At 41.0% G+C, this 20,189-nt stretch overlaps 1 protein-coding gene across 2 annotated transcripts; it reads left to right on the plus strand.

Annotated features, from left to right (window-relative positions):
• Positions 1–1,445: 1,445 nt before the first annotated feature.
• LOC149835066 (uncharacterized) lies at positions 1,446–19,783 on the plus strand. Of its 2 annotated transcripts, XM_090010381.1 has the most exons (4): positions 1,464–1,564; positions 16,595–16,640; positions 19,270–19,448; positions 19,575–19,783. In XM_090010381.1, the coding sequence occupies exons 3-4, from the start codon at positions 19,284–19,286 to the stop codon at positions 19,665–19,667; spliced, it is 258 nt and encodes an 85-aa protein (XP_089866507.1). In that variant the 5' UTR covers positions 1,464–1,564; positions 16,595–16,640; positions 19,270–19,283; the 3' UTR covers positions 19,668–19,783. The 2 variants fall into 2 exon arrangements, with proteins under 2 accessions (XP_089866508.1, XP_089866507.1); XM_090010382.1 differs by lacking the exon at positions 16,595–16,640 and having other exon boundaries at positions 1,446–1,564.
• Positions 19,784–20,189: the final 406 nt, after the last annotated feature.

The raw sequence follows: 20,189 nt of genomic DNA on the forward strand, positions 1-20,189 counted from the left end.
TATACTATACTTTGATTTGGTTGTTTCTGAATGGTGATATGAACTATAGGGTTTTTTTATCTTAAAAAAAAAAAAATTACAAGGTTTGTTGATACTCATGTCCCTACATGTACACTTTACGCCTACATCTAATATAAACAAACTGCATAGAAATAGTGCAATATTAGGATCTCCTTACAGAAAACTAAGGAAGATTCACCTTCTTTTAAAGGCCTGATATAAATATTTTAGGACTTAATTTTTTCTTGACTGATGGAGCAATGGGAACTCTCAATCAATGATGCATATTGTGAAGGAAAAATCATCTCTACCAAACCACTTTATTCTTATCAGTGCCTTAATCCACAAAAGCTTTCTGTCTTCTCAGAACCTGCCTGAAATGCTTGGCTGCTGTCATGGAAGAGTTGGTTTGCCAAGAGAAAGTGTTTTGGTGGTTAAAATAGCTGGGTGCTCTTTTTTTTAAAAGAAAGCTAGGGTTAGGCAGACCCCCACAAGTGATTATTCAACGTACCACTGGGTATTGAACCTGCAACGTCCTAGCACAAGGAGATGTGCACTGACAGCTCGTACCAACTATTCAGAGCCCCCGGTTGGTAACAATAAAGAAACCGTGTATTTTTTACTGTCGACAAAACATTCAGTGTTTTTATAAATTTTTTTTTTCAAAAAAAAACAAAACGTTTTTCTTAGGGATGGTGGTGGACAGGAGAAACCTCGCCCCGTTTAGACTGGGGATGGAGGACATGAAACAGAGATTGAGGTGGGGATGGAGGTTAAAATCAAAAGCGGTGCAGGAATGGAGGCGGGGATGGACTTATGCTTTCTCCCGCTCCTCCTCGTAACCGTCCTTGATCCCCGCCTTCCCCTACCCTGCCCCTGTCCTGTTTCCAATCATTTTTTAGAGATGGAGTGGACCAAGGAAAAACGGAGCCCACACCTGCCTCATCCCGTTTGGACCGAGCATGGAGAACGGGAATGAAGGCGAAGATGAAGATTAAAATCAAAACCTGTGTGAGGATGGAAGGTAAGATTTTGAGACGGGGCAGGAGTAGAGACCTTGTCCCCACCCCCCTTCCACTACCATCCCTACGTTTCGCAGTCTAAAGAGGCAGCTTTTTTGTCAAATTTTCATATAAAAGAAATACATTTAAAGGTGCGCCAACCATCATCCCACCTGATGAGTGGAGTCTTGGAAGGCTATTTGGATCCGGATTCAGTAAAATGCTCCATTCATACCTAATCATGTCATATCCGAACCATTTACATCCTAACCAGGGGTCAAGCAACGAGTATGGATCGTTATTAATTTAACGCGTGAAAAGCATAAAGCAGCGTTTTTCAATCCATTAAATTATTATAACGGTATAATAGCACGTTTATTTTCCGATATACCCCAAAATTATGCTGCCTTCCTCCCCAAGATTCGTTTCTTCTTCTCTGAAAAGAGGGTACCATCGCTTCTTTTTTGGGGTCTCTCTCTCTCTCTCTAATTAATCTGAAGAAAACCGTGCTCTCTCTCTCTATTGCGAGCACTGAGAGGCAACCCGACTGCAACAGCCAACAGGTTCATCTCTCTCTCTCTCTCTCTCTCTCTCGACCGAGACCCTTCCCTGAAAACCCTGAACCCCGACGCCGCTGCCTACCCCTTCTCGCCAGAGCTCCGTGACCCCTCGCTGGGATCTATTCTCGTCGGAGGCCTGTCCCCCTCAGAACCGAATTAGGCCCCCATCAAGAGGAAATCGACGGTGACTCAAGGGCTAGCTCCCGGCAGTGGCCGGATATTTGAGAAAAACAACTTGGAAAGCTCCCTTCTGTCGCTGTAGGCGGTCATTGGCAGGATTCCGTCGTGGTGCTGCAGTCCGGTCAACCCCTCGATCAAAAATGGCGTCCGCATCCTCTTGGTCGAGACCCATTAAGATGATGGGGATGCTTTTTCAAGGGAGCTCCCGATGATTGGTTTTCAAGCAAGTTCTGAGCACCATAGATCATCTGAACCCATCGCTTCCTTTTTCCGCTGATATCGCCCCCCTTCTCTCTTGTCCTGCGGTCCATCCCCCACCATCCTCTGCATTCCACTATCGTTTTCCAGCATCGATGATCAGCTCGAAGCCTGAAGTAGGATTTCTTCTTCTGGTTAGGGCACCAACCTCCGCCCCCCATTAGACTGTCATTCACCCTCTTCCCCTCTGGTTCGACCGGCGACCGGTCCCTCTTGCCGTCCGGCATCTCTTTCTCTTTATCTTTAACGACCCGATCCGGGCTTCTCGAGCCCGGGTTCGTGGACGTTAGTTCCTAGAGGGAAATTACTCAATAATCTAAAAACAACTCAAATTCATGCTAGAATTTTTTTTTTCTTTTATTCAATACTTGATCCATTTACAATATCATAATCATCCAAAGACAAAAACAGAATAAAAGTAAAGAAAAACTATGCTTCTGACGTGGCTGAGTCGTACTAAGTCCTCTGAGTGATGACAGCAGTCCCTGAACCTACAGTTGCAACCAAAAGAAGGGAGTGAGTCTACAACCCAATAAGATTCTATTTACAAATAGACACGACCGTTGCAACTGTAGTGAGCTCTTAGCTCTTAGTCTTAGTTTAGTTTGCTACTTATGCACACATGTTAGTTATTAGTTTTACCTCTTTTACCGCATCTCTATTCTCATTTTCAAACACCTCTTCTACTCTAATCGGCTATTCCGGACATAGCCTCCTCGGGTGTAGCAACCCATGTAGACAACTGAGAGTCTACAATGTTGGTCAGACTTATGAACCACTCACAAACAACGTAGTCCAAACCGGCCTAGACTACGAACACAAGTGTTGCAGCAGCTCGCCGGTTGCAAGCCGAGAGCGAAGAGACTCAAACGGTAGCTAGCCGAAGAGTCAGGGTGGCTATACCTGCCCCCAAGGTGTCTCAATGAGCTATACCTGCCCCCAAGGTTTTGTGGTTCATGCTACGTCCTCATGTGTCTAGTGGGCAATGTTTTAACACCTAAGGGTTACCTAGAAATGTCTGAGATATTCCCAGGTTACTCACGAGGTATACACCTTAACATTACTCTAGACCATGCTTCCTAGTAGAGTTCTCATCACACACCGGGTGGTCATCCTATAGACAACTTTTATTCAACATTCACATTTTGAATTTAGTACGTTATACAATCTTCAATGTATATCCACTAATTACTTTTAACACATGTTTACATGTCTGAACTGTTAAGGATGACAACCCACTACAGATTAATTCACGACACTTACAATGCCCCTCCCAAGGCATAAGCGTGACATTTTCCAAGGTAATATCTACCCTCAATTTTCATATAACACATCAATCTCATACATGCAATCATGTCATGCCACTTTTATTTTATAACTCAGAAATTATGCATGATCAGGTTTAAGCAACACACTTGAACTTTATAGATTCCTAGACATGCAAAATAGTGTCTCTTTACAATAAACAAAACTAGCATACTTGAAACGCATGGAATCATATATAAAGATGTCTAAACTAATTAGCATGTATTTTAATCAATTAAGGAGGAATTTGCAAATGTTCACTTACCTGAAACACTTAAATTCCAATTTTTAGCCTCACGCAACCCTTGCTCTGAAAACAACGAATACATCGTATCATCAAAATTACCAAAACACCCTTAGACTTAACTGTCAAACTCTAACTCCATTCTTTCAGAGTTTGTTCACACATCCCCTACTAATAGATTCTACCCAAGCAGTAGAATCCATGGATTCAAGAATCAGATGAATCTGACTTCGGGCACTTAGTTATGCCTTGTATATTTTGTAGGCATATCAAGGGCAAAATGGTTTTTTTGCTCTTTCAATGACCTCTATGTCATCTTTACTTCATGTTACTTTAAGATCCACACACATAATAAAATTTGACCACTCAGGTCCTCAACTCAACTATGATTTGGATCATGGATTCGGTATTCTTGATTCAAACCTGCTTGAAAGGGGTTTGTCTGAATCTAAACCAGGTCGTTTAATCGAATCCATTTGAGTTTTGGGTCCAAACTAAGATCCAAACCTGAATCCAATTTGTAATGGAAAAATCGAGTCTTCGCTACTTTGATTTTTTCACCGTACTCGATGAATCAATCGCACACGCGTCCAATTTGTCTTGGTCTAGACTTAGTCGGTCTGACCCATATTGGGTCCACCTTTGGTTTGAATCGAATCTATCTCCCATTACAAACCCGATTCCGTCTGCTTACTAATCAGGACCCGACTTGATCCGAATAGACTGAGACGGTCTGTCACGGTATATAGACCCGACTCGGTTCGTTAAGACCGAGTCGGTCTGTCAGAGTACTCAGACCCTGGCTCGGTTTGCGTTGATCTGACTCGATTCGGTCATGCTCAAACCGAGCAATATGGCCGACTCAGTTTGTAGAAAATGCAGACTGATTTTGCCCTGCATTAATTCTGTAATAGTTCTGGCAACACCATTGTTGCCGAACTGTTGCAGCTTCTGCAGATGGTCCGGTGCATGTGGTGATGAGGGCGGTGATCAGACATACTGCCTCCTTGCGGCAACCGATCCTCCCCTCCTCATTTCTGTCACCAACGAGAGGCAACAACAGAGGGGTTTCCCCTCTGTCGTTCTCCTTCTTCTATTGCAAGGCAGAGACAGGATTCTTTCTGTCCCTGTTTTGTTGCAACTCACAGGCAACTGTGAGGTTGTCGGCGACCCCCGTATTTAGACAACCAACGAGAGGCAACAACATAGGGGAAACCCCTCTGTCGTTCTCCTTCTTCTATTGCAAGGCAGGGACAGGGTTCTCCCTGTCCCTGTTTTGTTGCAACTCACCAGCAACTGTGAGGTTGCCGACGACCCCCGTATTTAGACAACCAACGAGAGGGAGAGGCTTACCTGACGGCGACCAACGACGGCTGCAACACCTCCTCCCGATTCTCCCTTCACGCTCCCTCTCTGCTCCTCTGGTGATCGAATAGGGAAATGAGAGGAGACCCCCCCCATGGCTTTTATAGTCATGGGGGTTGGTCGGTTACCCCCTCCCTCCTGCATTAACTGGGGGCAGCCCGCTTCCTCTCCCATGATCTGCTTCGTGGGAGAGGAAGGGGCGTCGTCCCCATCTCCTTCCGTAACCCCCCCACAATGGGGGGGGGCGTTACACTATCGACCCTCTCTCAAAACCCCAAATCCTCAAAACCCCAAATCCATTCTTCTTTTCATTCCCAGTCTGTGCAGTCTCTGTCGGTTGCCCTACGTCGAACGCTATGCGGTTTATGACAATGAAGGGGCCCTTCAGTTCATCGAGATATCCAGGAACATCTCCGCCAGCAGCTCAGCTCACCTGAAATCCGTTCCTCACCTCTGCGGTTCACCTCTATGGAAGTCGTTCGCAATCCGACTGCAAGTTTGCAACAACCATGCTTCAGTTACTGGCTTTCGGCGGCAGTCTCGGTCGATGTCTGACGAAGGCGTCAAAGTCTGTATTTCCAGCGGCAGGATCGAACGTAGGTTGCCCTAGCTTGTGTTGCGTTCGTTGGTTGTGCCGATCAACGATGGAGTCCCCGACCCTCGCAGGTGTGCCTCTATCTAGTATATTTCCTTTTTCAGAGTTTCGTAGGCTCCTTCATCGATTCCTTTCGTCGTTTGGTTATGCGCCCCTCGTCTAGCCGTTTTTGGGGGCTTGCTCCCGATCTCCCATTGAGGGTCAACCTGCGAGCCCTACATTTCATCAAGGAAGCTCTGAATGACTGGGTGCAGCCTTTGTGCTTCGCCGATGGGGATTGGATGTTGTCTTGCCTTTCAGACTCAATCGTTGGTTCTTCTCTAAGCTTTCGGAGTCCCTTCGATCATGCCTAGATATGGGCTCTCTTCGTATTTTGGACATTAGGTTTTTCCTGCGAGCTATTAGACGGGAGCCTCTCGAACCGTGCTCTGTTAAGGCTTTGCTTGTTTCTCCTTTCTTCATTCGTGAGCTTCCAGAATGAGTTGCTGATCAAGGATGGTAGCAGGTCCCATCTACTTGGCAAAGCTCTTTTCATGTTGTTCGCTATAGATCTTAATTGAGTCATGCCAGGCCGGGGGATTGGTGGTGTGCTAATTGTTTTTCTCTGAACTTTCACAAACGTTGTGATTGTCATAAGTGCGGCTTATCTTTTCTCTCTCGTGGGCACCCAGTCTGGAAGCGAAGCCGATCTAAACCCTCACATTCCCATTTGTCGAGGCTGAATCTAGTCTCTAAAGATTTTTCTGGGTTGGAGCGTCATCCTGCAAGTCAGAATCCTGAACAACCTCCCCAGAAATTATCCTTCTCGCCATGGGTGCAGATTGGCAATCTTCATAACCCGGCAAATTCATTCAATGTTGTCAAGATTGGGTCTATCTGGGTCCCGGTCAGGCCACAACACTTTGAGCTTTCTTTTCCGTCTATTGCTCCAGCCAGAGTTACCGGAAGCGCCTAGCTAAAAGGGGAAGCGCGCTTCCCCGAAGCGCGCTTCGGAAGCGCGAAACGTCGCGCTTCCGAAGCGTGGGGGGAAGCGTCCCCCTTTTTTGGGAAGCGCGTTTCCCTTTAATGGGGGACGCGTTTCCCTTTAATGGGGGACGCGCTTCCCTTTAATGGGAAGCGCGCTTCCCATCACGCTTCCCCCACGCTTCCCCCTCGCTTCCCCCACGCTTCCCCCTCGCTTCCCCTGTTTTTTTCAATTTTTTTGTATTTTTTATTTTTTATTTTTATTTTTTTCGCTTCCCCCTCGCTTCCGAGACGCTTTCTAGGTCGCTTCCGAGACGCTTCCTAGGTCGCTTCCGAGACGCTTCCCGAATCGCTCCTAAGTGGTCCCACGCTTCCCCGCTTCCTAAAATTTTGAAAGTGCCTCGCTTCCCGCTCCCGCTTCCCGTATCGCTTCCCGCTCCCGCTTCCTCAACTGGCAACCATGGCTCCAGCTATGTTAGCCTCATCACCAGCATTTGATGGGATCTCCCAACCGTTGCAAGTTCTGCTAGGAGTGGGCCCCAAAAAATTTGGCTCTGCCATCAATGCTTACTCTCCTGGAGATTTGCTGCTCACTATTTCTAATGCATGGAGCTCGACGTCTGATTCTTTTTGCGCTAATTCTCGTGGCGGACCAGTGGCGCGGTTGGGTAGGCATGCTCGTGGGAAGCAAATTTTTTTTTTGCCATCCTTGCCATTGCAAGTTCTGTCAAGGGTGGGCCCACAAAAATTTGACCATGATAGCAATGCTTTCTCTAATGGAGTTCAGTTGTTAACTATTTGTCAAGCTCGGGGACTGGTATCTGCTTCTGTTTGTACCAATTCCCATTTCAGTTTGGAGGCGCGGTTGGGCAGACTTGCGCGTGATGGACAAAGGACGAATCTGCAATCGCCCCTTACTATTTTTCCCTCCAGATGCTCTGACTATCTGGTTATCAATCTTTTTGCGTTTAATGTTAGAACCAACCTGGCAATCAGATCCACGTCCTCTCCCTGTATCGCATTATGTCTCTGAGGTTTTTTCTTCTACCGAATCTTTTGGTCTTTCGCCAAACGGGGTCTCATGCAGTAGTCCAGCAAAGGGTCAGGATAGCCACCTGCTTATGCCTTTGCTTCAGCAGCATCCTAGTCCACAACCCCTAGGTGTCACGGTTGTCGATGCAGCTAAGTTGTTGGATATCTCTCTCTCCCCTTCGCAGCTGCAAGCTATAGCTGTTGATATGGATTCTATAATTTCAGTTATTTCTGCGATTATTGGGGACCCTCTCTGCCACTCTGGTGGAGCAGACTGCGAGCAGTTGTGCATTTTTTATGGTCACTTGAGGTCGTCTGTCAGTGTTGGTGGTCAGCGAAGAAGAAGGAGACCTTCGTCAATTGTTTCAGCTACCGATGCTAGGTCCCCAAGAAGGTCATCTCGGTGCCACCAACCTCGGGTTTTTCTAGATTTTGTTCCATGAAGATTGTTTGTTGGAATGTTAGGGGCTTAAATTGTCTAACTAAACGCCTGTTTCTGGCTAATTAGGTTAGGGAGCAAAAACCCGACCTTCTTGCTTTATGTGAAACTAAAATGAAGGTCATCCCGCTCGTGGTCATCTCTAGCATCTGGCAGGGAGCTGACTATCTTTAAGCCAGCGGTAAATCATGCAGGAGGTATCCTTATCTTGGGAAAGCAGTCATTAAATTTATCTCAGCTGGATGTGGGTCTTTTCTCTTTGTCTGTTGCTTTCAATTTGCAGGCATTTAATAGAAGGGTAGTGGTTTCTGTTGTTTATGGCCCTAATCTCGCCGCCATGAGGCCCGCTTTTTTGGATGATTTGGATAGGGTTGTTGTTTCCAGCACGGATTGTCACCTTCTTATGGGGGATTTTAATTTATTGTTATCTATCCATGACTTTAATAACCTCGTAATTCCTAATCCCTCTATGCGAAGTTTTCAAGACTTTGTTCATCGACATTTTCTCTACTCTATTCCTTTAACCGGGGAGCGCTTCTCTTGGTCAAATAGGCGGTCTCGTCCATGTTGTAGGGTCTTTGATAGGGTTTCTGTCACCCCTAATTTATTGGACCTCATTCCTGTCGTTAAGTGTGTGTTGTTTGCTCACTCTATCTCGGATCATGGGTAGATCATCACTCATTGGGGGATGACTTTCAACCCACTAGGAGCTTTGCGTTTGAAGAAGGGTGGCTTCAAGAGCCAAATTTTCTCTTAGTTATTGCTAATTCTTGGAACAAACTTGTTGATGAGCATTGGGCCGCGCTCCAGGTTCAAAATAAGTTTTCTCGTCTAGCTAAGGATATCAAAGCTTGACTTCATAGTCATAAGGTGGAGAAATTTCAGTAAATGGCCGCATGGGATTAAGAGATTTCTGCGTTGTATCAGTTTATGTCTTCTCCTGACTCTCTATCTGATTTGCAACTTCTCAGTTTCTAGGCCAGGTCCTTAGAATTAACTATGCTCTTAAAAAGTTGGAGGGGCAAAGAGGAAATTCGTTGGAAGCAGAGGTCTAGGGTGAAATGGCTTGCGGCTGGTGATGGCAACACTAAATTTTTTCACTCATATGCTTCCCATCGTCATAGGAGAAAGGTTGTTCCTTCTATCTCCATTGAGGGTGTTTCTTATCTCAATCAACACGTTAATTCGACAGTCTCGCTATACTTTAAGGACTTATATTCTGCTTCGTTAACTGCGGAGGGTGTCTTTGGTAATATCCTAGTTGGGTCAATTCAGCCTGAGCAAGTCAGATCTATGCAAAGGAGGTTCTCTGACGATGAGATTTTTAGGGCCATTAAGGATCTGTCGGGTTGAAAAGCGCCTCGCATTGACGGATTTCATGTCGACTTTTTTAGAATCTTTTGAGACTGTGTTAAATCAGACGTGGTGAGCATGTTTGATGAGTTACATCGTAACTCCAGACTGCCTTATCATTTTCATGTTGTTATTATTTTGCTCATTCCGAAAGATGATGAGGCCATTGATATTTCACGATTTCGCCCAATCTCGGTTATGAGTGCTCTCTATCGGATGTTTGCCAAGGTTTTGGCGAATAGGCTGAAATCGGTGGCTAACCAAAAATTTTCAGACCCTCAGTTCGCCTTTATCTGTAATAAGAGGGTCCAACACTCGTTCATCATGGCGTCCGAGGTTGTTCATTCCTTGCAGCATAGCAGTCAATCTTACTTTGTCCTTAAATTAGACTTTCATAAAGATTTTGACTCTGTTCATTGGCCATTCTTATTTCAAATGTTAGCAAATTTTGGTATTGGTCGTCGTTTTTCTGGTTGGGTGAGGGAGTTGGTCTCAAATGCCCAGGCCATGTTAAATATCAATGGTGTTAGAGGAGACCGGTTCAAGCTGGGGCGGGGTTTGCGGCAAGGGTGCCCCCTATCGCCTTTGTTGTTCAATGCAGTTGCTGAGGGTCTTGTGGTCTTGCTTAAGCGGGCTGTTGTATCGGGTTTCATTGATCCTTTGCAGGTTTTCGACTTCCCGGGTCATATTCTTACTTATGTTGATGATATGATCATTTTTTGTCGTGCAAATGTTCAACAGATGCTTAGGTTCAAGCTTATCATTCAGTTATTTCTCTCCCTATCCGGGCTTTCTCTAAATGAGACCAAATGCTCTATTACCATGTTCAATGTTAATGTCAATATGCTTGCAGCTGAAAAGAGAATTTTTAATTGCACTATTTTTGACTTGCCTATTATGTACCTGGGCTTGCCGTTACAAGTGAAACACCTCTCTTCTGCTGCTTGGGCTCCGACGCTTCAAAAAGTGAAGCGCAAATTGCTTCGTGGCAGTCGTCTTATCTCTCCATCGTTGGCCGTCTAACCTTAGTCAGACATATTCTTTCAACTATTCCAGAATTTTTCATGCCTATGTTTGTGATGCCTGTGGGAATAGAGAAGCAGCTGACGCGCTTGTTGGCAGGTTTTCTATGGTCTGGGTGTCAACTCAAGGGTAAGCATCACTTGATTGGTTGGCGTTCGGTGGTCTTACATCGGCGTATGACTGGTTTAGGCATTCCTGCTCCCAGACTGCGAAACATTGTTCTTGTCGCCAAGCAATGTTGGTTGGCCCACCAACCGGATAATCCTTGTGCTAGTTTGCTTCTTGCTAAATATGGGGCTCCAGCTCTTATCTCGGTTCGTCTGGGAACCTGGGGTTTGGCGCTCTCGCACTTGCGTAAATCGTGGTTGAGGCCTTTAGCCTGCTTTAGAGACCATTTTGAGGACTTCGGAAATTTTGGTCAGTGGTTGCAGTGGGCGTTGGCGCCAAGCGAAGAGTTTCTCACAAAAAAAGTCTATAGATCGTTGCTTCCGCCGGGGCTGATTGGTTGCCCGAGGATGTGCTTTGGGCGAAGGGTCCTTCTCCCCGTTCTCGAGTCCTGGCTTGGTTAATTTTACACGATAGGATCCAGACCCACAGTAATTTAAAACAAGGTTTTAAAACCTGTGACTCGGAACTCGACTCGTTCTTTATTGACTCGTGACTCGGCGGGTCAACTCGGTGACTCAGACCAGGTTTTGTTAACTTTTGATTTTAAAAGAAAAACAATATATAAATTATCATTTAAACATATAAAACTTTGTAGAATGACTTAATTACTAGTGTAATTTATTAATAAGTAAAATAACATCAAGTAAAACTATATCTAACTTATAATTACTCATTTAATAGCAAGAAATCAAACAACTAAGCAAAACAATAATTCAATATTTCAATAAAAACAAGCCCTAAAGTAAAGTTAAGTTAAAAACTGATAAGAGTAAGAGTAAAAACTAAAGATAATCATAATTGAGCAATCTGCCAATGCATCTCAGCAATCAACTTTCGCATCTCAGCAATAACCATACTAGACCCATGGCCATATAACAAAATTACAAAGTTCATAAGTATAAAGTTAATGATCATAACACAATGACAAAATCAAATTTTAAACATCCAAAATTCATCCACTTTTACAAAATATGATATCTCAATTCTCAAGTCAAGAGTCAATGACTCAAATCTCAAATAGAGGCGAAGTGCTATTATTTGGAACTTCATTTGAATCAATTTTTGAGTTGAAAGTAGAAATTAATGGCTGAATTGGAGTACTAGTGGTTTGGTTGCATTTTCCCTTGCATCTTCATCTTCAACTCCATCACCACCTTCGTCATCAATAAGATTAACTTCTTCAATGTTTTCAACTTCCATCTCCAAGTCTCTTAAGAAATCCTTCATTCAATAAAATATGACACATTTGAGTTAACATGCAATAGAGAAAGACAAAAAACTAAATTAAATTTTTTTTAATAAAGTTAAAATATCAAACAAACTTTTACGGTTTTACCTCATCTCTATCTAAAACTCCTTCTTGTATGACCCATTCATCCATTGGTGTTTGCAAATATATATTGTCCAAAGAAATTGGGTCAAGACGTGTTCTCTTTAATTGTTTTTCGCTCAGACGTAAATTATAATGGACAAGCAATAAGTCATTAAGTTTCTTTTGAGTTAATCTATTTCTTCTTCCGTTCACATCCAGATGAAGAACATGTTTGACTAAGTATACGAATAACAATTTTTTGAAGATCGGGGCACATATTCCATGTATTTTTCACCACATTGTTGCATAAAGCCAAAACACATAAAAATGAAAAGTTGATTAAATAAATATTCTTTTGCACAACACAACAATAATGTTAAAGATAAATCACTTAGCTTATGCTCATCTCTAGTCATAACAGCTATAGAAGTACCAAAATCTGCACTTGCGTCTTCAAATAACTCAAGTTGTTTGCATGCTCTTACTCTAGTTGAAATATTTGGCTCCAACTTCTCAATACATTTAATTAAACCACGCCTTATTTCAAGATGCTTTGTGAATTACATGAAATAGTGCAAATAGTCAAATACATTAAATTGATAATTGATAAAAGAAAGTTCATATTCAAAATTTAAAATAATTAATAAAAAGATATAAACAAATACATACCTTAGAAAATTGTGGACTATAGTGGTATTTGGGATTGAGATAGTATGCTGCTGCATGAAGAGGGTGATGAAGTTGATTTTCCCAACGATTGTCAATTATTTTCCAATAAGGTTTATACTTTTTCTCGTCATTGTCATGAATTTCTTTTATAGTCTCTTTGGCTCTATCCATAGCTTCATAAAGATAACCCATTGTAGGATTTTCTTCTCCATCGACCATTCTCAAAACTTTGACCAGAGGTTTTATAGTTTTAACAGTTGATTCTACGACTGTCCAAAAATTACTATTCAATATAATATCCTCATCTCTTTTCCCTCAGCAAATGATGAATATTTTGAATTGTTTCATTCATTTGATGCCATCATTTTTCTAAGACCACTTCGATGTTCTAGCAAAGATTGAAGCATGATAAAATTAGTGGCAAATCTTGTAGTAACTGGTCTTAGAATTTCTTTCTTATTAGAAAATTGAGTCCTCGTTAGGTTCAAAACAAAAGTATGATTGTAGATGAACTTCGTGATCCTTTTTCCTTTTTCCACACATCCAGCTATGCTTTTTATCTTAGACAAATCTTTAAGCATGAGATCTATGCAATGAGCTGCACAAGGAGTCCAAAATATGGTTTTCCTCCTATCCTCCAATATCTTTCCAGTTGCTTGATAGTTGGCTGCATTATCTGTGATTATCTGCCATTTTTTAATTTCAAAACATTATTAACATACTAGACAAATTATAAATATCAATGTTTAATAGAAAATTATAAAAGAACAGAATAATATACCTGAACAACATTCGCTGCACCTACTGTTTCCACCACTTCATCAAATAATTTTAATAATTTTTCTCGATTCTTCACGATACTTGTTGCATTAACTGATTTCAAGAAGTAAATGCTTCTTGGACAATGAACCAAAAAATTTATCAATGTCCTTTGTGTTGCATATTTCCAACCATCAGCCATAATAGAACAACCCATTTCAGCCCAAGACTCCTTGTATTCTTTGAAATAATCATCAATTTTTTTAATTTCTTCTTGTAACAATCTTCCAGAAATCTCAGATGAAGAAGGCGGCTTCAATCCCATTCCTACTGAGGAACAAACTTCAATCATCTTCGTAAAGGAGAATTGGCTGCGTTGAAAGGAATGGCTGAATGATAAAAAAATCTCGCAATAGCTGAACATAACCTATCTGTATCTTTTTTATCCAAAGCTGCTTTTATTCCAAGTTGTTTCATTGATGGAGACCCTGCCTTTACTTGAACAAAAGCATCAAGATTATGCTTTGGGGCATCATTCATCAATTTTTTCCCTTTATATATCTTTTCTCAAAAGACTCATCACTTTCATCTGACAAGTCCATATCATTATCATTTACTTCAACAAAGGAACCAATCTCATTTACAATATTTCTCTTATATAATTTGTGTTCCATAAATGATTCCAAATTCTTACGATTTTTTTTTCTTACAGATTCTTCGACTTTGTCACATGGTTTCACCTCTCCTTTAATACCAGCAAGATGATACTTAAGTCTATTAATGCCACCACTCATTTGTTTTGTACACCAAGTACATTGTACCCTCTTCTTTTTCTTATCAAGTGGTAAACCAAAATCCCACACATGGTCATTTCCTTTAGCGAATGTTATTGGAGTCTTGAAGATCCTTCTTCTGACATTTCTTTGATGATTTGATAAATCTAAAACTGTTAAATTTGAAAAGTTAAAAACATACGTAAGGTTAGTAGATTATGCACAAACCCACCAAGGAAAGTTAAAAACATAGTGTCATACAAGTATAAAACTAAAACTATACATGGTACACTACATAATGCACACAAACTGAACATTGTATATGCTCATCAGCATAAGCAAGTTATCATTTTTTTTTACTATTAACACTAGCACGATCCAGTTATCAACAACAAAAAAAACCATTAGAGCATGCTTCGTTGCCAAAAAAAATAAATAATGGATCCATGCTAATTTTTTTTGTCAAATCTGTTTGGTTAAAATAGCGAAAGAAATGAACTTGATCAACGTTCACACATAATACATGTACACATGTATCCACGTAATCAAATTACACCTTTCCTTTTGCATTTTGTTTCCCTGAAAATACTGGTTGCTGAGATTTTACAAATGCATTTTTTGGTTAAAGTCATGACCATCAAATTGATACTGTTTGAGAGGAGATTTTTTTGTCCTTTTTGTAAAATTATATAAATAACCCTAGTGATGTACAATTTATGTAACCATGTGGAAGTTCTCAATGCAAAAATCCAGTGAACTTGTCATATATTTATTAAAGGCTGAGGAATTTGACTTGCAGTATTTGTGTGTCTGTGCCTAGTTTTCAATGTGTATCCCTGATAACAATTCAACTCCTGAAGTCATCAGAATTTCAGTGTGCAGGGTTGTATGTGTACATGCATGGATATACAATATGTTTATCATATAGTGATTCAGATTGTCCTTGGACACAATTCCCCCAAGCATAGAGGGCCAAATGAAAGTTTGGAATTTGATGGAAGGATTTGAAGTCACATGATTTGGTGTGGAGAAAGCAAGAACGTGTTGTAAAAATGAGCACCTTTAGTTTGGATCTCTTGGAAGGATGAAAGATAAATTTCATCGAATCAAAAGCAAAGGCATGATAAATTAGCATGCTTTGAGACAGTATCGATAGCGTGCGCCTCAGTACCTAGAGCGTGTGCCTTGTTTGTGAGGCGTACGCTTCAAGTACTGAGGCGTACGCCTCACAGGCGAGGTCGCAGCAGCCGAAGGACCACCTTGAATCCTTTACAAAACTCGTCGGAAAATCTTGCCGGAAATTATCGCAGTGGCAGAAAGAAACACAAAAGGGGAAATTTTGAAAAAACATACCTGGAGTCCTTGAAAAATGTCGCCGATGTACTATTTTTGCGGAGAAGACACGTCGGAGCTGCGACGATGCCTTATATTCACCATCGATGTGCCTTCATCGGTGTCACTGTTCACGCCAGAGTTAATGTTCGCGATGCAAATACAAAATGCAAAAAAATAAACATTGTTCACGCCGGCGTCACTGTTCACGCCGAAAACTCCTTTCCGGCGTCGCTTTTCTCGCCGGAGTTCCCGTCGGATATCTGGAGCAGCAGCCGCACCTTCTCGGCTTTTCCTCTCTTCAGTCGAGGGTTGAACACAATGAACAGTGAAAACCTAAAGGGTTTTCGACTTTTCGTTAACAACTTAAAGGGCAAAAGAAATAATATTGCAAAAATGCCATTAACACAAACCGTCCGAGTTGTCCGATTATATTTGACCCATGACTCGTCCCGAGTCGCGCGAGTCCTCCAGCGTGTTTTGTAAATCCGAAAACGACAGAACTCGCCCGAGTTCTACGTGACTCGTGACTCGGCCGAGTCATGCCCGAGTCTTGGCAACCCGAGTATGCCTTACCGGGTTGACCCGCTGGAGGGCCGAGCCGAGCCGAGTCAACGAGTTGACTCGGCGAGTTTTTAAACGTTGATTTAAATAAGTGGGGCATTCAGCTCCCGAGTTGGTGCGTGCTTTGTCAAGCTGCAGAAGAATTTGGTTTTCACTTGTTCTGGTCTTGCCCAATATTTGTGGAACTCTTTAGCAGGACCTGGAGGCATCCGAAAGTGTTTGTTAAGGAGGAGTCATTTGCGCTAGATCTGATCTTGGGGCCGGTTTGTATTAGGCGCAGCAAGAGGTGGAGGTTCATCTGGCGAACGTGGTTGCTTACTTCTTGGTGGTTTGTTTGGATGGCGCGAAACGATGCTCATTTTTGTCAAATTCCAGTTAACATTCAAAACCTGGTGCATAAAATCTTGGTAGATGTTTATGCGATCTTGCGTATGCATCTTAGTGATCTTCCGCTCCCTCCTGCTGACGCTACCTCTCCTTTGCCGCAATCTGGGCAAGCGGCTTCGGTGTGAGCCTGTTTTTTCTGTCTGATGTTCTTTTCTCTTGTGCTTTCTTTTTGTTTTGGCTTTTGCTCTTGTTCAGTTCATGGGTTCAACATTTTGTTGATCTTCATGAGTGGTAATGTTGAATTACTTTCGTCTCTCTCTCTCTCTCCTCTCTCTCTCTCTGATATTTTTTTTTTCTAATTCTTCTGGGCAGTGTAAGAAACTCAAAAATTCAAGCAAGAAGCTTTCAAAATCAGGAGGTAAGCATCGAGTTTCGATTTTTTGTTCTTTCTTATTTCTTTTCCTCTCGATACCTGTTCACATATCGCTTGGGAGTTTTTACATTTGCTTCTCTAATAGATAGGCATTAGATTATTATCTGTCGGACGGATTCTTAAGCTCCCTCTCTCTCTCCCTCTCTCTCGTATTCATTCCTAGACCTCAGAGAAAACTGTTAGTGGAATTTTGTTGAGAAGGAAACAAGTGGGGCGTGCGCGTGTTGCGCGATTACTTTTCAAGAATATTGTTTACAATCAAAGGAAAGGAGAGTTGGCACGATGCATGATTATGCATTTGGCCCTGTGTGCCATCCTCTGCTTGCAGCAATCATTGTGTTTACGTTAGGTTGTGCTGCAATTGGATGCACCACTGAGGAGGAGGGGAAGGATTATTTACTTGGAAAAATGCCCCATTGCTGCCTATCTGGCTTCTTCTGGCCAGAGTGTGCAGGGTCTAAATTATAGTTGTTGTCATTTGTTTGTTCATTTGGTATTCTTTTATTCTCGAATTTATTGGTTTTGTTTTTTACTCAAAGATTAGACCTTTCGATGCAGTGATGTTTGGATTTCATGGAATAAGTAATATAACGGTTGATTCTGCTTTTATATATATATATATATATATATATATATATATATATATATATATATATATATATATATATGTGGGCATTTCCAACACTTTTTTTGCAAATCCAACCATGTGGATGTGCTTGGCATGGTGAATTTGCTAGGAATCAACCATAGGATAGTGTATTTTCGATGAAAAAATACTATTTTTGAATGCTTGAATATTTATGAAGATTATGAGCCATCGATTTTAAAACCTTAAAAAAATCTCTTTTATGCATCAAAATCAAATTCAACAGCGGGTTCTTATAAAACCAAACATGTAGATCACATCCTTACAGTTAGATTCAAGAGAAAAGAATAAAAAATTCATGAAAATCGCTGCTCACACATTAGTTCTCATATTTCCAATTCACATATTCTAGTGACTATATATATATATATATAAGTTGGCTTTTGAAACCTTATAAAAACCTATCCATGCATCTAAAATCAAATGCTCCAAAAACTGATTCCTATAAAAACAAGCATATAGATCACATCTATACTGTCAAAATTTTGAAAAAACACAGGAAATTGGATAAAATGTTTCATTTAGCACTGTGCCATATTTAGCATGGATTATATATATATATATATATATATATATATATATATATATATATATATATATACACACAGAGAGAGAGAGAGAGAGCCACTAGAATATGAAAACTAGACTGCGAACTGGGCATTTCCGCATTTCCGATGTTTCCTGTACAAATCCAATTTTGCAGATGTGTTCAACTTCAGCATGGTCCATTTTGCTGAGAATCAACTGTTGGATCTTGCTTTTTCTACAAAATAAATGATTTTTGGATGCTTGGATATTTATGGAAATTATGAGGCATTGATTTTGAAGCCTTAAAAAGTCCTACTTATGCATTGCAATCAGAAGATTCAAGAGCCGATCCCTTTAAAGCCAAACATGTAGATCACATTCATATTTAAGGGAAGAAAAAAACAAAAAAATCTCATTTCACACTCTAGTTCTCATATTCTAGAGTGTGTGTGTGTGCACAGAGAGAGTTGTATATGCTGCAGTCATTGTACATGGAATCTAGTCACAAACACTATTTTTCACATTTTTGCACTTTTTTTGTAGATCTAATTTTATAAATGTGATCTACTTAGTTCCTTTAGTAGAAAACCTGCTTTGGATCATGTAAGTTAGTTTTCCAAGGGCTTCAAAACTCAACAGCTAAAATTTCATCGCACAAAAGATCATATTTTTACATTGAAAGAAGATGATATAAAGTGTAATACCTTGCAAACAAACCATGATGTAAAACATCTATGAGGTCGGATTGAGTGGATATAACTTGCACTTATAATATATACACACAAGTGAATTTTACTATTGAATCAGTTATTTCTTGATGAAGTTGTGTTTCCATGCTGGTTCAGGCACTTAAAAGTTAACGTTAGGGTTTTTTCAGGCAAGCTGGGAAATCACCCTGTGGGATTTGAACCCAAGACCCCTTCTTTATGATAATTTGACCTAACCATTCAGCTATCTAGTTTGACCCCAGTTAAACATTAGTTTAGTAAACAACCAACTGATACATTTAATTGAGTTGAATTCAGTTCTACCATCACTCCCGCCATTACTACTCCTACCCCTTTGACCGACAATACAGCATATAATTTATGCCAACCGAAAATTTGTGTCCAAATTTCTCATGGATTTGTAATTGCTCATCAATATATGGCCATCATCTTCCCTTATGAATTGTTTTGTTGTTTGATGACTACATTTCTATAATTCAAGTCAATAATTAAGATGGTCTCATCTTCTCTATAATGTTTCCATCTTCTGATATGTAACCTGAACTGGTTGTGCACCATTAGTGGCAGATAAGACACTGTTTTATTTGGTTTTGTTAGCTTGCATGGATTCCTTTTTTTATTTTGCTACTCTCTCTCTCTCTCTCTCTCTCTCTCTCTTTGTGTTTTGTCAACCTGGCATTGAATGTTGATGCTGCGAGTTTTACATTGTCAGGTTAAGTGGCTCTGATGGCATCAGAACAAGCCCAGTCATCTACTAGTGCTCCTACTTCATGTAGGAGGAAGAAGTCAGAGGATGCCACCTTTCTGGCTGATTTAAGGGATCATATTGATGAATTTATCCATGCTTCTATGGATGAGCATAAGACATGTTTCCAGAAGACCATTCAAAAGGTTGGTGAGAACTTTATTCAGAATAAGGGTGATTTTGATGTTTCACTTTTAGATTGGTCACTTCACTTCTTTCTTCTGTATGTTAGTTGTCAAACTGTTAATGAAGCTCATTGTGGTTGTTTTTAGATGTTTCGAATGTCAAAAGCTGTGTCAGAGAAACATTCGGAGTCTAATGGAGTTGAAAGTGTACTGCCTCTCCAAACAACAGTCTCCAAATAGGAAGGATTACCATCTCTCCATCCCTGTTTCTTTGGACTGAAAATCTCTTAGAATGCTTCAAACCATTATAACCAGATAATGAGTATTAAATGTCTTTGTGGTCCTATCATTTTTAAGCTGCCACTCTTTGCTCGTGCATTGTCATTTTCTCGTGTGGTACATATTGCTGCAATGTGTTTTTTTTGCAAAGTTTCTTGCACTCTATAGTGTGTGTGTGTGTACATGCATATGTTGCTCTTATATCCTTAATGTCTACTAAGGCTATTTGGCTATGCTAGAATGGTTTTGAACATGGCTGTTATCCTGTCCGTAATAGTTCAGATTTAGTCAAAAAAATCACTGATCATATATGTTTTTCTTCCCTAGAGACTGAACTTGGGAAGAAAGTTCAGCTCATGAATGTATGCTTCTCATGATAAGTTCAATTTTATGGTTTCAGGCAAACTTTCTGAGAAGATGTAGGTGGAATTGCATAGTGCAGTTTGGTAGAAGTGATTTACCTCATTTAGTTCTGTTATCTGC

The sequence above is a fragment of the Nuphar pumila genome, chromosome 6 (assembly GCF_984573655.1).
Source record: "Nuphar pumila chromosome 6, dmNupPumi1.hap1.1, whole genome shotgun sequence".
NCBI classification, from domain to species: Eukaryota; Viridiplantae; Streptophyta; class Magnoliopsida; order Nymphaeales; family Nymphaeaceae; genus Nuphar; species Nuphar pumila.